Source organism: Microtus ochrogaster, linkage group LG1 (genome assembly GCF_000317375.1).
Source record: "Microtus ochrogaster isolate Prairie Vole_2 linkage group LG1, MicOch1.0, whole genome shotgun sequence".
NCBI lineage: Eukaryota > Metazoa > Chordata > Mammalia > Rodentia > Cricetidae > Microtus > Microtus ochrogaster.
Genome location: NC_022027.1, coordinates 30356348 through 30371512, shown reverse-complemented (window position 1 = coordinate 30371512; position 15165 = coordinate 30356348). Strand labels below are relative to the sequence as shown.

The 15165-nt window shown below is 36.8% G+C and overlaps 1 protein-coding gene across 7 annotated transcripts in view; it reads right to left on the bottom strand.

Moving 5' to 3' along the window:
* Positions 1-15165, bottom strand: part of Fip1l1 (factor interacting with PAPOLA and CPSF1) — a 60108-nt gene that overhangs the window by 28324 nt on the left and 16619 nt on the right. For 4 of the 7 annotated variants that reach the window (XM_026785004.1, XM_013350786.2, XM_005359353.2 and 1 more), the window contains one exon: positions 10679-10788. In XM_026785004.1, coding sequence (XP_026640805.1) covers positions 10679-10788 — 110 coding nt within the window. Of the gene's footprint in view, positions 1-2852; positions 2961-10678; positions 10789-15165 lie in introns of all 7 variants that reach the window. The other 3 variants (XM_013350784.2, XM_005359350.3, XM_005359352.2) reach the window with 1 other exon arrangement.

The window sequence follows — 15165 nt, the reverse complement described above, 5'->3', positions numbered from 1 at the left end:
TGCTTTAAAAAGTACCAAAACCAGACAAAATGTGCTTATCTGTATGACAAAAGCAAAAGTATATTTCACAGATCCACTCTTAAATGCTGTGTAAAGCACAACAGTGTGAGGCTTAATAATATCAGGCGAGCCCAACAATGGTAAAGTTTCATCTAAGGAAGAGCAAACGTTCTTAACTAGCGCATCTCTCTTTCTAAGGATCCAAACCCAAGGCGATAATACGTGTGAGTAAAATGCAGATGACACCACTGTGTGAAGTCAAGTTTACAAATGAGTCATCTCTACAAAGAAAATCCAGAACACCATCTAGCTTTATATTTATAGTCTGAGGGTTTTTTTCATAAGAGTTCCTAATAAAAACTAAGCAGAGAACAAATTTCAGATTTGTTCTCTCAGAAAAAAAATAGCATCTGAGCTTTTCTTATACTAAAACAATAGATTTATTTATTTTATATGTACAGATGCTTTTCCTGCTTATCTGTTCACCATGTGTGGGGTGCCTATAAAGGCAGAAGATGGGGTATGATGCCCTGAAACCAGAGTCAGACAGTTGTGAGCCTCCAATGGAAGCTGTGAACTGAACTCACATCCTGTCCAAGACCAACAAGTGAGCTTAACCACTGAACCATCTCTCCAACCCCAATGTTTGAATTTCCATATGACCGAATAAAAGACAAATGTAGCCAGTTGTCTCAATCAAGTCATATATCTAAACATATAGCCGTGACCTCTCTTGAGCTGCTGTAGGAAAGAATGAACCGACAAACAAGACAACTTAAACACACAAATGGGAATGAGGATGTTTTAGACGGTGTGAAGAGCACAAACAATGGAAGAATGTCGAGAAGTATTGTGTAGGATGTCTAACGTAAAATATCTACCATACAGCTTGCAAATGAAGACACACAATACCCTTCTGAAAGCGGCTGGCACTCAAAGCTAGAAATTATAAATTAAATGAACATTACATAAAAGACTAAGTGAGGCTATAAATGTTACCAATGCCAGCTCTCAGTACAGCTCCATCTATCATTCTAGCGCAAAACTCCACTGTAAGCTCGCATTTGATTCCAATCTTTCAGCCAACCCAGAATCAAGCCTCTAAGTCAATCTGGGAGGCAATTTTGCTGGCCAGGATAAATATAAATTCAATTACTATGCACGACATCAAATTATTATATAAGTATCACTAATACAAGTATTAAAATTCTGAATTACATTTCATTGCTAACAATATGAAAAACATTCTATTTGACTCCACATATCAGAACTAACTTTACTTAAAATAATTTTAAATTTCTCTTAATTCCACATGTAAAACTTTACATTCATTTAAGTATAATTAAAATTTGTCACTGAAGACTATTGAAATAAGTTATTTTATCACTCTTCTTTTAATCTACTATGTATTTTGATGGGCATGGGCTTTATTTATTTAATGTGTAAGAGTGTTTGTGTGCACACATGTCTGTGCACTACATGCACGCCTGGTGCCCATAGAGGTCAGAAGAAGGCATCAATTGCCTAGAACTGAAGTGACAGTGATTGTGAACCACCACAGTGTGTGCTGGAAACTAAGCCTGCAAGAGCAGTAAGTGCTTTTCATCTCTGAGCCACTCTTCAGCACCCCACCCTGTTTTTATTCTTAACCCACCAAAAATCACACACATAAAATTGTTCTGAAAATTTTTCCCTTATTGGTTATACCTATACCAATAATTAGGGTATTTTTATAAAAAGTCAAAATACTGTCTCTGACATGAATGCCTACTTTTTTATTTGACATGAATACTTATTCTTTTCTAATGGCAAACCTCAAACTGACTAGAAATTTTTACAATTCACTAAGAATATATAATTAAGCTTCTACAGGGGAAAAAAAAACTATGAAAATCAAACTTTCTTTTGATAGTGTTGCCCCCCCTTGCTTTTTGCAAAATGCTACAAACAAAAGCATATGCCATAACTTACATATCTAAAAGCTTTTAAACAAAAGTGATTAAAATCAAACCACCACAAAATCATTAGTACATGATTTACAGATAGGAAGCATAAAATTCATATAGGAAGCATAAAATTCTTCAACAACACAAAACAAAGCCAAACAACAAGATTAGTCCTTGTTTGGTTGTAATTATTTAAATCTCAAAGGGCATCTTAAAATTATCCTGGTCAATACATCTGAGTCATACACTAAAATAATCATCTCTCGTACTATCATAGGCAATGCATTCTATGGACAGCAGTGCTCAGCTCACTGTATCCTTCAGGAATGAAGTCATTCCCATTTCAAAGACTTAGAGAAATTGTAGTGTGTGTCTATGGCTGTACACATTGTAAATACAAAATTTAGAACATGAATCAAAATTCTATGGATGGTGGGATCATGAGTCAACCTGTTAACAAGGGCAGTTAGTAGACCACCTTACAGGAAGAGCAGGCTTTTACACTGTAGCTGGATAGAATTAGAAAGATTCTGTAGAGTCAAATTTTGCAAGTCCCAAAGCGAGTTCAGAAAGTTACACTTCATGTATAAGCAGTGAAAAATAGCTGAGAATATCATAAAAAGATGTAAAAGAGCAAAGATTAACATGCAACAAGGGGGAAAGAAAAATAAATTCAGAACACCCATTAGTGTGGTTCAATGTAACAATTACATAATATAAAAGGCCAAAAGGATGAGGAAGACACATGCTGGCTCTCAGTAAATGCCTCAATTGCAATCTGAAAAAGCATCACTGGGGAAAAATATGGTATAGTCTCAAAACTAGTTACCTTATTATATACTAAGAGACAAAATAATACCAATGATCTAAAGATGAGGAAGTAGCCAATGTTTAAATCAGCCTTACCTTAGATCAGGTGACTCGTCCCTCCCATATCGATCCTGCCACTTCCCAACGCTTGAACTGGCTTTTCTGGAGGCAGTACTTGTCTGAGACTGAGAAGAGGTGCTGTTTCTGGTGAGATAAATTTTCTGTGTTTTTTCTTACATACTGTTGTCTCTAGCCCCCCTCGTTCTGTTTATCTTTTTCCTGGCATGCTTTTTCTCGGGTGCTCTGATATGTTCCTACAGTACCATTCTTTTACGTCAAAAAGTGCTTGCTGTAGAGAACCAACACCTGGAGGCATTTTAATCTAGATATTATTTAATTTAGATGTTATCTGATCAACTCTAGAACACTGTTAGAAAAACTTTTCAACATAGTATGGTGTCAAGATGGAGAAACGAAAAAAGAATCAAGGCTATGGCCAAATAATTATCAAGAAACAAATTCCTGTGCCTTTATGAATGAATAACAATCTCTGCCATTTCACAAACTGTCAATCAAAACTCATAATGTTTCCTCTTTGCTCTTCAATAACACATAGCTGTCAGTACAACCAGGTAACAGTAGAGCTCTAATTTGTTTCTTAAAACCTATGATAAACTAAAATTTCATTTCAAAGATTAACTCTTTTCATTTAAATTTCCAGCTGTTTAATCCCCAGTGACATGCTCCACACGAAGTTTAGCTAGGCACAATGACGCTCGGAAGGCTGAGACAGGAAGATCACCACAGAAAAGACCATCACAAAAGTAAGGACAGCTATTTCTATTCTTGCCAATCCTGTGAAAGATCAATGTTCTTTCAAAGCTACTAAAAATACACGTTTCTAAGTCTACTTCTGGAAACAAGTACCCAGGAAAAATGAACTACAAACGAATTGAAGTGAACCTGGAGCGACAACTCCACGGACACCACTGGAGAGCCCTCCCCGACCATGGCTCTTTGTTCCATATCCTACATGTATGAAAAGAAAGGAAAAGAAATGCTAAGAGTGAGCAGGTTAAAAGAACCAATAAGACTGTAGCATGTGAATAGATGTTTTCCCCACTCGTCCTCAGTCTAAAACACAACAGAAAGAACTGCTAACGAATCCTGAATTCTATTCTAATTGTGTGTGTTTTAATGGCTAAGCAGAAATTCCAAATCTATTAGGACTGTATTTGATTATGAATCAAATGAGTATATACTGAAGCTGTTGGGAGCCAGATTATCACCACAAGAAAAAGAGACATAATATGGACTAGTGCGGAGAAAGGATGCACTCTGTGGTGTCAAACTGGATGTCAAAGAAACATGATTTCATGACTAAAACTTTATTTAAAAATAAGCAAAGTGACACTTTCATATTAAAATTGCTATCTTTCCTCCGAGCTGTTAAGTGCTAAAAAGGCCCTGAAAAGAAATGACGCCCCAGTAAAATGAGCACAGCTACCAGCCTGATCTTGCTTTTAAACTAGTATTTCCTCCTAAGAGGGGATGTCTTGAGAAGAGATCAGAAGTAGAAGATGAGCTTGAAATACTCTGCTAACACCAAAAAGTAGAGCTCATAATACATACACACACACATACACACATACACACACACATAGTCAAAAGCAATTTTGAAGAGACTCCGCCAACCAAATTTGGAAAATTTGAGACATCAAAACAATTATATATATATATATAATTGTTATATATATAAAATCACACATAAAATTCACACACCATAAATACAAATAAATCAAACTTATAAGCACCCCCCCATGTTCTTTTATACCTAAAAATTAATGTATTTAGTGGGCAATGTTGGTAATGCCTGTACTAGAGAGGGTGAGGTAGAAAAACTGTGAGTTTAGAGCTAGCCTAAGCTACACAGTAAAATCTTGTTTCAAAAAATTGAAAAGCAGAAGCTGGAGATACCTCAATGGTTAAGAGTACTTATTGCTCCTTTCAGATAACCCAAGTTTGGTTCTTAGCACCCACATATGGTGGCTCACTAACACTTTTAACTCCACTCCAGGGGATCCAGCACCCTCTTCTTGCCTCCTCAGGAGCTAGATATACATGTGGCACACACAGACAAAACACTCATAAAAGCAAATAAGAATGAATAGATGGCTTAGTGGTTAAGAGCACTGAGAGCTCTTCTAGAGGACCTAGGTTTGAGTCTTTGCACCCACAAGGTAGCCCACAACCTTGTCTGTTTCAAATGATCCAACCCACTTCTGTGGGTACCATGCACACATGTGGTGCACAGACTTACATGCATGCAAAACACCCATACACATTAAAAAGATAATTTAAACAAAATTTTAGAAGTCAATCACTGTTTTATAGACATTATAGTAGCAACTCAGTTATTTAAAAAAATCAGCAGATGCTAAAATTCTTAGGAAGTTAGAACATTTATAATCAGTTTCTCCGCAAAATTATTATTATTATTTAAATGATGCCAGGAATCAGACAGAGGGCCTTGTACATGTTACTCCAGACTTTGGGACTTGCACACGCTAAGGGCAAAACATTTTTCTAAAACTGAGCAACATCCGCAATGCAAAAATTAATCCTTAAATGCAAAAGGGGAAACAGGAACTTGATGCAAAACCAGAAAGGTATAGCCACAAGTAACTCACCAGATTTATTTACCATCATTAACAAAAAAAAAAAACAAAAAACAAAAAAAAAACAAGTGGGGCAAACTGGGATTCTTTATCTGGAGAATAGTGTACTGAAGAGGAGAACACAGTGTCACTTACACAAGTCTCAAGCACAGGCCCATCTAATGAGGAGGAATTGGCAAAGCCAGATTGAGGAATCAACTCTAAAACAACTGGATTGCACTCATCTAGAATACAACAGAAGGCTGAGAAGCTGCTCTAGATGATAAACACCTAAACAGAGAGCTCAAATGAATGACCCTGGATTGAGTCCAAGGTCAAGAAGAAAAGGAATTCCATAAAGGGCAACACAGAGATAACTAACAAATAACTAGCAATAACTAGTAAAATCAATGATCTGGGTATTAGATAAAGGATTGATTTAGCATTACATTTTCCTGACTTTGATAACTGCCCTATTTATACTTATGGAATAAAATGCCCATCCATGTTCCTAAGAAATACAAGGTGAAGTGTTTAGAGGTTAAGAAAACAATGCATCCAATGGTTACCATCCCAATTAGTACCCAAATGATTGAGAGAGAAAAGTATTTTTAACAAGAAAAACAACATGTTAGGACCTAGTGAACTGTGTAGGTGAAGTTCTTCCTGATTTACTTGCAACCTGTAAGTTTAAATAATCGTCAAAACAAAACAGTACAAAATGAAAACAACAAAGGAAGGAATAGCAAAGGTCTGTTTTCCAATCTCCTTGATTGTTTACAACAATATATTGCATTTAGAAAATCTTATCAAGATGTACATTCATATCACTTTCCTGTAGATATGTACTTCAAAAGAAAATAATATGAAAACTTAAAAATATTAAACAAGCATTCAGATATAGTAAACGTAGAACTTTCCTTAAGTATGCAAACTTGCTGGACAGTACAGAAGTTACAAACTCACCTTTTCTACTAATACCAGATTTAAGAAGTTCTTTGCTAACATCTACCTACACATTAATGAGACAATCTAAAAGAGATCTAGTGCTTAGGCCAGTATCACAGATCACTACTTGCTGTGGGACAATGATCTTGTACTTTGTCAAGATTTGCCACTTGTATTTTAATAAAACGCTGATGGGGCAATAGCCAGGCAGGAAGTATAGGTGGGGTGACCAGGCAGGAAAGAGGCAGGGCCATGAGAAAAGGGGAATTCTGGGAAGAGGAAAAAGTCAGTCTGCAGTCACAACCCAGACGCAGAAGAAGAAAGATGAGAACGCCTTGCTGATAAAAGGTGCCAAGCCACACGGCTAACACAGACAGGAACTATGGGCTAATTTAGGATGCAAAAATTAATTAATAAGAAGCCTAAGCTAATAGGTCAACCAGTTTATGATTAATGTAGACCTCTGTGTGTTTCTTTGTGACTGAACTGTGGGACCGGGTAGGACAGAATCCTCTGTCAACAACTACTCTTAAATATGTTTTATGTCTTGGAGCTGACAATAGCTATCTTTCCCCTAAACTCAAAAAAATTTATTTCCAAAGATTTTATCCAATTTCCATACATATAAAATGAGCCCCCCCACACACACATACATTATTTTTAGGGAAATAATTTACAATGATTATAAAAGTCTGTTTTGATTATCTGAAGATAAATTCAGAAAACAAATGTTCCTACTGAGGAATGAGCACTGTCCTTCATATTCAAAACTGATGATAAAAGCATACTAAGTATGTTTCTACCAGTTGCAAGGGCAATTACTCATACTTTCTTAAGTCGTGATAGGTTTGCTAATTTTCCCATCCTTCCTTCATACATTTTTTATGTCCCTTACCATCTTTTTCAATCCATCTCTCTTTATGTATATCTTCCAATGTCTTCATCTCTACTTAGATCCACAGTCATTACTATTATAACCCTTGGTTGGGCTCCTGTATCCCTTAGTTACCTGGCATAATCTCTGCTCCTGTGAAATACAACTTTAACTGCTCTTCTTGAACACATCTAAAGCATACTTGACTTGGCACATTTTAGACCACGGCATTAACCTAACAAACAGGAAACATAGAGCTTCTCTCTTTATGCCATCAACTTTTCATTTTACTAACTCATTTGCATCAACATATAAAACACTGCTTCTCCAATTTTGAAGAAAGCCTTCGTACTCTGTTTCCTCCAACTACCGCCAAGTGAGCCTAGTCTTTTTTCCCACAAAAGTTTACTCACTTACTCCAAACAGAGACTACTTTAGGTTTCTCTTTTCAACCATTAACACCCCACACTCCTCAGCAATCTGAAGAGAATGTCCCACTGTTCTCATTATCCACCTGCCTGCCTATCATTATTTTTATTTGTTTATTTATTTATTGCTGCAATCTCCTACAAGGGTCCCTGTTTCTACTTTTACTCACCTACATGATACTCTTAGCAAAGAAACTAAAGTGAGACTTAAAACCCATTTGTACCCTACACTCTCTCCAGTTACGGAGCTGTTACTGCCCATGTATGGCATACCCTGGTCCCTTGGCCTAACTAAGAACACTGCCCCACAAATGTCCTCTTCCTTACTTCTTGATCATTAATATTTAGTTGACTAACTCTCAAGTATATAAATGCTGCAACTTCTTTTGCCTTGAAAACCCTGGCCTCACACTTCTCCCTTTCCCTGGTTCTGGCCCCACAGACAAGAAAAAATAGTCTTTAAAACTGTTCCTATTTTACTTTTCAATTCCTCTTATTTCTCTGTTTTGTTTTTGAGACAGTATCTTTCTATATAGTTCTGGTTGTTCTGGAGCTCACTTATATAGACCAGGCTGGCCTTGAACTCAGAGAAATCCACCTGCCTCTGCCTCCCAAATACTGGGATTAAAGGAAGATCTCTCGTGTCTGTAGAAGTCATTTAAAAGTTTTTTCAATTCACCTTGTACATGATCTTGGTCAGGACCACCAATGACTATTACACCTGAAAATCTAATAGAAATCTGGTCTTCATCTTCTTGACCAAATTTATCATCAATGTTTGACAGTTGATGACTCCATACACTAACTTCCATCTTAGGCCTCTTTGTTGGTTCCTTTTTATTATTGATTTCCATTCATTTCTTTTAGTATTTCAAGGCTCTGGGCTCTTATCGCTTCCTGATCAATACTTTTTTGATGGTCTAATTAAATTTCACAGCTTAGCTTTAGATACCATTTCAACAGTCTCAAGTTTCTTTCTCCAGTCAATACTCTTTTCCTCATTCCATAGTAACATTTAATTTTAAATTTCGTACTGAGGTGGCACCTCAACTTCTATTCCCGTAACTGGATGACTTCTCTCTCCAAAAGCAATTCCTCTTGTAATCCATCCCATCTCTTAAATGACAACCCCATCATGACATTTGTGTTGAGCAAGACAAAAATTCACTCAGAATAACTTTTCTCTATAGTCTACAACTGATCAACCAGACATACCATTGCAGGTTTTTGGGGTTGACACAATAGCTTAGTATTCCGACTACTCATCATTATCTTGGTCCAGGATACCATTATCTCTTGCCTAGATATTGGTTGCAATCTCTTACACCTTATCCCCTTTTATATCACTGTTCACACTGTAAGCTGCTCTTACTAAAGCAGCTATATTGAGACTTGAAAACCTCAATCAGATTGGCCTGTTAAGAATCTGACTGTGGCTCTCCATTCATTTCAAATAGAGGAAAACACAAAGTTCTTATATCATCACAAGATGTGATACAATTCAACATGCTCCCCACAAAGGAGGGGAAGCAAAAGGAGACAAAGACCCCATGACTCCGAAAGAGTTCACTGTGACAGTAAAGTATTTAGAGAATGTTTTCATGTAACAAACACTGTTCCACAACACCAACAGAACTTAATCATTTGACACACGCAGCTAGACTGCAATGGAAATACCATTACTACATTTTATCAGTGAGGAAATCCAGGCCTAACAAAATTAGAGAGTCAGCCCAAGGATGCTCAACTAGTAAACTGCTGAGTCAGAATTTAAACTCCAGAAATCTAAGGCAAGATCCCAATCTCTTAAGAAAACTCAAAAGCAGAGCACACAGAAACTCAACAAAACATAGCTGACTTTTTATAAAAATACCAAATCCAAAATACTACCTATTAAAGGATCAATTCTTGTTAGCTTCTATAATTAATTACTGAATCAAATGTTCATGAAATTTCATTTAGTTCAAATTATGACATTTGAGATATTTCTAGAACAATCCATGAAAATCTTGGCTTACTTTTAAATGCTTCATTTTGCATTAAAGCTTCAAGAATCTTTACTTTAGCTGGTCATGGTAGCACATGCTGTTAATACCAGCATCTGGGAGGCAGAGACAGGCAGACCTCTGTGATTCTGATTCCAGTCTGATCTACACAGCAAATTCAGGGCCAGCCAGGGTTACATAGTAAGACTCTGCCTTAAACAAACAAAATAAAAACAAATAAAAGACCATTTCAGTTTGAGATGAGCCTTAAGCTTCTCTATGGTCTTTTCCCCGACAGTGCACTATAAATTCTAATTTCTCAGAATAGTAATAAACTGCAGAACAGATAAAAGAAGATAATAAGAACAAAAATTTAAACAAGCAAAAATAAAAAGGTAAATAGTCAGGCAGAGAATCTGTAATGGCTGAGTTGATTTATTTCAGGGCCAGAGCTGATATCACAATCTAATCCAAAACTAAACTGCTGGCATCCTCAACTTTCACTGGTCTTCATTAATTCTTTGTTATTTTCCTTATAGTGGAGCCAAAAAGACTCATTTCGCATGTCACATTTGAATAAAAAGGACATTTTTTCTACATAATTACTACTTCTATCTAGTATTTTATAAACACAAAATTGGGGGTTATATGAAAGCAAAGAATGCCAAGAGACTTTTATGAATGAAATTTCTATGATTTCTTTTACAAAAATCCCTTTAAGTCCATAGATCTTACCTAGGAAGTCCAATAAATCCTTATTTAATAATAATATACACAGTAGAGTATGAGCAGCCACCACTTCTGCATGAAAGATTAATGTAACTATACCATGCTTTATTTCTTGCAGACTCAGGTGTTTTGTTTTTTTGAGATGGAATAGCACCCTGAAAAATTTTATAATAATTCAAACTAAAAGTAGAGTGTTCCAGTTTATACTGGAAGAAAACTGGGAGACATCATATTTAATAGAGTCTTACAACACAAACCCAACACCAAGATCCTAATGCTAGGACCATAAGTGTCTACTAACCTGCTTGGTGGCAGGCCCGTCTTGAACAATGATGGCGGAGAAGTAAACTCAGCTTTTGTAGATGGAAGCGCTGCTTCTTTCTCTGAATTTCCAGTTCTCCCTTGCTGTACCTTCAAAAAGAAAAATGGGCTTACTATTTTGCTTAATTTAACAGACACTCAAGCACGAGACACTTTTAAGTCTATAACATCTGCCCTGAGGATGTTAAACATGAAGAATGAACCATGCCTAGATATTTACTAAAAGGGACCTATCTATCGCATTAGGTGAACTGCATCGAAGATGGATTTAAGGATCAAAATGTTCCTATCACAAAAACGTACAGTTTGTCACTGAGAAAACCCAATAAAGTGTAACTCATGGAGATTCACAAACTGCTCATAAACTAAAGTAAATGAGTCCAGGATATACTTGGTTATAACTCCATGTTTCTAAGTTCAAAGAAAGGCTTAAACTTTCCCCTTCTGTACCTAGGGCACAAGAATCTTTGAAGGAAAGAGAGGGGCATAAAGATCTTTAAAAATTAGAAGAACAGGAAGTTTGCTGTGAGACCATGTCTCCTAGAAATGCCTGCCTAGACAATGACCACATCGATGGGCTTGCTAATACAGAAGGGCTGTAAAGCTGAGAGTGGAGAAATGATCTTCTCTAAAGAAGAGCCCCTAATTGGTTATCTAATACCAAATGATCAGCCCTGAAATCATATACAAACAAGTAACAATATGGACTAAGTGAATTATATTTAGGAATATATGTATATATGTCATATATTTTTAAAGTATTGTTTAAAAAAAAACAGAGCCCATGAATTTGAGAGCAAGAGGGATATGTGGAAGGGTTTAAGAAAGGAATGAAAAGGGGGAACTAATGTAAGTCAAAATATTAAAAATTATTACTAAATAAATTTTTAATAAAATAAAGCTAAATATTAACTTAAAAAGTCAGATCTCGCCGGGCGATGGTGGCGCACGCCTTTAATCCCAGCCTCGGGAGGCAGAGGCAGGCGGATCTCTGTGAGTTCGAGACCAGCCTGGTCTACAGAGCTAGTTCCAGGACAGGCTCCAAAGCCACAGAGAAACCCTGTCTCGAAAAACCAAAAAAAAAAAAAAAAGTCAGATCTCTATTAAGTAGTGGTCAGTTTTACCCAATTGGTACAGACCTATAATTAGGCCTTGACACCAAGTTCATTTGAAAATAAGCTCTAAGGCTAAAAGCAAACTCATTTAAACGTACAGACCCTAATGGGATATCAGGACTATCACTAATGCAAGAAAGACAATAAGGATTGAAATGGATTTAATACACACCTGGGAAAAACAATGCCAGAATGTGGTGACAGGGGAAGTAACTCAATTACCAAACATCTAGTAACTATCTATCATTCTGTACCCAAAGCTCAGACTACTGGAAGAAAAACTCTAAACCTCAGAGAAAACAAAAACTGTGAGCCCAATACAGCAAATGACAGGGTCTAAGGAAAGTGGGGTGGTTCAGAGCACAAGGTGCTGATTTCCAAGCCTAGGACCCACATGAAAGGAAGAACCAATTCCTGAAAGCTGTCCTCTGCCCGCACAAATGTACCACGGCATGCGTGTGGACACACAGCCAAACAAGCCATTCACGCGTACGCGCGCACACACACTCACACACTTTAAAGAAATAAAATGCAGTAAAAGATGCAAAAGAGACACATTATTCTGCCTAAAGGACTGGTTAAGGTCCCAATGTCTCCATAAATACCAGCAATCTGTATTCAATTTCTTGGCATGTCAAACTGACACCTCACAATTATTGTGGCATAAACTATCAACTTCCCCTAATCTGACCCTCTCCATATTTTCCTCATATTAATAAAATGGGATCACTACAGGTACTCTCTAACTCATGTTAACATACAAAATGTCAGCTTTACCATTTTAATGTCACCAAAACCCATCAGCTTACAGGACAGCTCCCTAGCCAAGTCCATCAGTGCACATCAGCTACTGTGATAAATACACTCTCCACATCTGCTCTGACCTCTGTATAGAGGCAAAGCAATCTTACCATATATGTACACCAAACTCATGTCTCTCCTCTGCTCAGGATTCTCCAATTGCTTCCCAGTGCAACCAGAATAAAACAAACGTTTTAACACGGCCTGTGCAGTACGGGCACTGCATCCCTCTGAACTTGCTTTCCTATTCTTCCTCCACTCATTTTACCACTCCTAGTCATGATAGCCTTTGTCTTGTCCTTTTAGATATGTAAGCTCCTCACCTCTTGTCAGAGTTTCTGAATTAACTACTGTGTTTGGAATAGCCTTTCTCCATACTGTCCCATGAATTCCTCTAATTCAAGCAGAGCAGTATTTACAATCACCACCTATGTCATTGCTCTGTACTTTCAATTATGGGTCAAAAACAGACTAAAATAACTCAAGTGGAAAATTCCCCAAACTGGCAGCTGATATGTTAAGCCACACAGAGCCTGTACCTTCCCAAGTCCATCTCACCTGGGTCATGAATCATCCCTTTGTCAATGCATCCACATCCATACATCAGCATGCTATTAATCAATCAGTCAGCCACTTAGGATACTAAAACTGTGATGGTAGCAAGGTGTTGATGTTTGGCTAACCCTTACTTAACTTGAAAACTGTTCCTGCAGGTTCTGGTGGTGCTGGTAGAATATGCTAAAGTGGTAGAGGCAGGAGGATCTGAGTTTGAGGCCAGGGATTACACATTTGCTGGGCAGTGGTGGTGCATGCTTTTAAACTCAGCATTCCGGAGACAGAGTCAGGCAGATCTCTGTGAGTTAGAGGTTAGCCTGATCTAGAAGAGCTAGTACCAGGACAGGCACCAAAAAGAACTACACAGAGAAACCTGTCTCAAAAAACAAAAACAAAGCAACAACAAATGATCCTAAAGCATAAAATAGTGATGCCAACAAAGAGATTCAAGTACTTCCTCTCAACAGAAAAGTCATTATATTCCAAGGTTGCTGTATAATAATTATTTTGGGCATACCAGAATAATTTCTATTAGTGTATTGCTCTGTATTGTTATTATTAATCACTTACTTGACTAATTTGGAAGTCAAATTTCATATGTATATGCATGTGGAGAAGCAGACAGAGTATATAGGGTATAGTACTACCCAGTTTCAGGCATATACAAGGGATCTTAGTGTGTATTCATTCCAGTAACCATAAGTAACCAAACTATCCCTGTAGTAGGAGTAGCCTTCCTTCCCCACTCCCAGTCTCTCTCCTGTGATTTTCCATTTTCCTCCTAAAATTTCTTATTAGCATCATTATCTGAATATATTGCTGTATGATAGATACTATCTGCCTATCGTCACTGTAACAAGACCTTTTGAAGACACTGACTACATATAAACTCTGTATCCAAAGTGTCTGGAAAACAGGATGTGGATGAGCCAAAAACATTTTATTAAATTTATTTAATTGGTTTTGAGACTCTGCTTTAATTTCAGTTCTTCAGACTTTCAAATAACATAGAATGTACCATATTTAATTGTTGGCATCATTATTCACTGAATAACAAGCTTTCCCATTACAGAAGGTAAGAGTCCATGTCTATTATGTTCACTTTCTTTCCCCAACCAGCCTAAAACAGTTTGATAAAACTGGATGGTAGGATTTAAACTACATGCATATGTGCATCTCTACAACAGGAAGAGTAAAGACAGAAGACAGAGAGTAAACACATTAAAAACTACTTATGTTCCTAATTATGACACTTACTCTCTTTAAAACACACTTATTAAACAACCCTGAAAACCGTCACTACCCTAGCAGGCTTCCTTCTCCCCTTGCATTCCAACTGCCCACTGTGTCGTCAGATATACTCGATGACAAACTCAAAATCTATCCTACCAGAACATACAATTATTGCTTCACATAACCTAGCATTTTAAGAAATAAGTGCATGATATACACTTGAATTATTGAAACCAAGTTCACAACAGATCTTACCCATCTTAACCACAATTTATAAACTTGAGAAGCTAAGGGTTGGCAAGATGTAAAAAAAGCTCCTGTTGCCAAGCCTTATGAGCCAAGTTCACTTCTCTGGTCCCACATGATGGAAAGAGAGAAGCATTTTGTCCTTTGATCTCCCACACGTGTGCGAGTATATTTACTCTCTCACACACACACACATACACACAAATACAAGGTTGTTTTAAGTAGCTAAATATTCATTCGAATTATTATGCTGTCACTATAACAAAAATCCTGAAGTTTTTTGGAAAATAGCATTATTTATATATTATAAGCAATACTTAATAACACAAATTAGTAAATATTTAAAATTCTAATTAACAAAAAATACAAATTATCAATCTCCAAATAATACTAGGGTGAAAAAGGAGCAGCTGAAAACTGTAAACAATCACATCTCAACCCACAACAACTGCAAGTTGTAAATGTTACAAAGCCTAGTACTTTAGAAGCAGATGAGAAAGTTAACTGAGTAGACTAA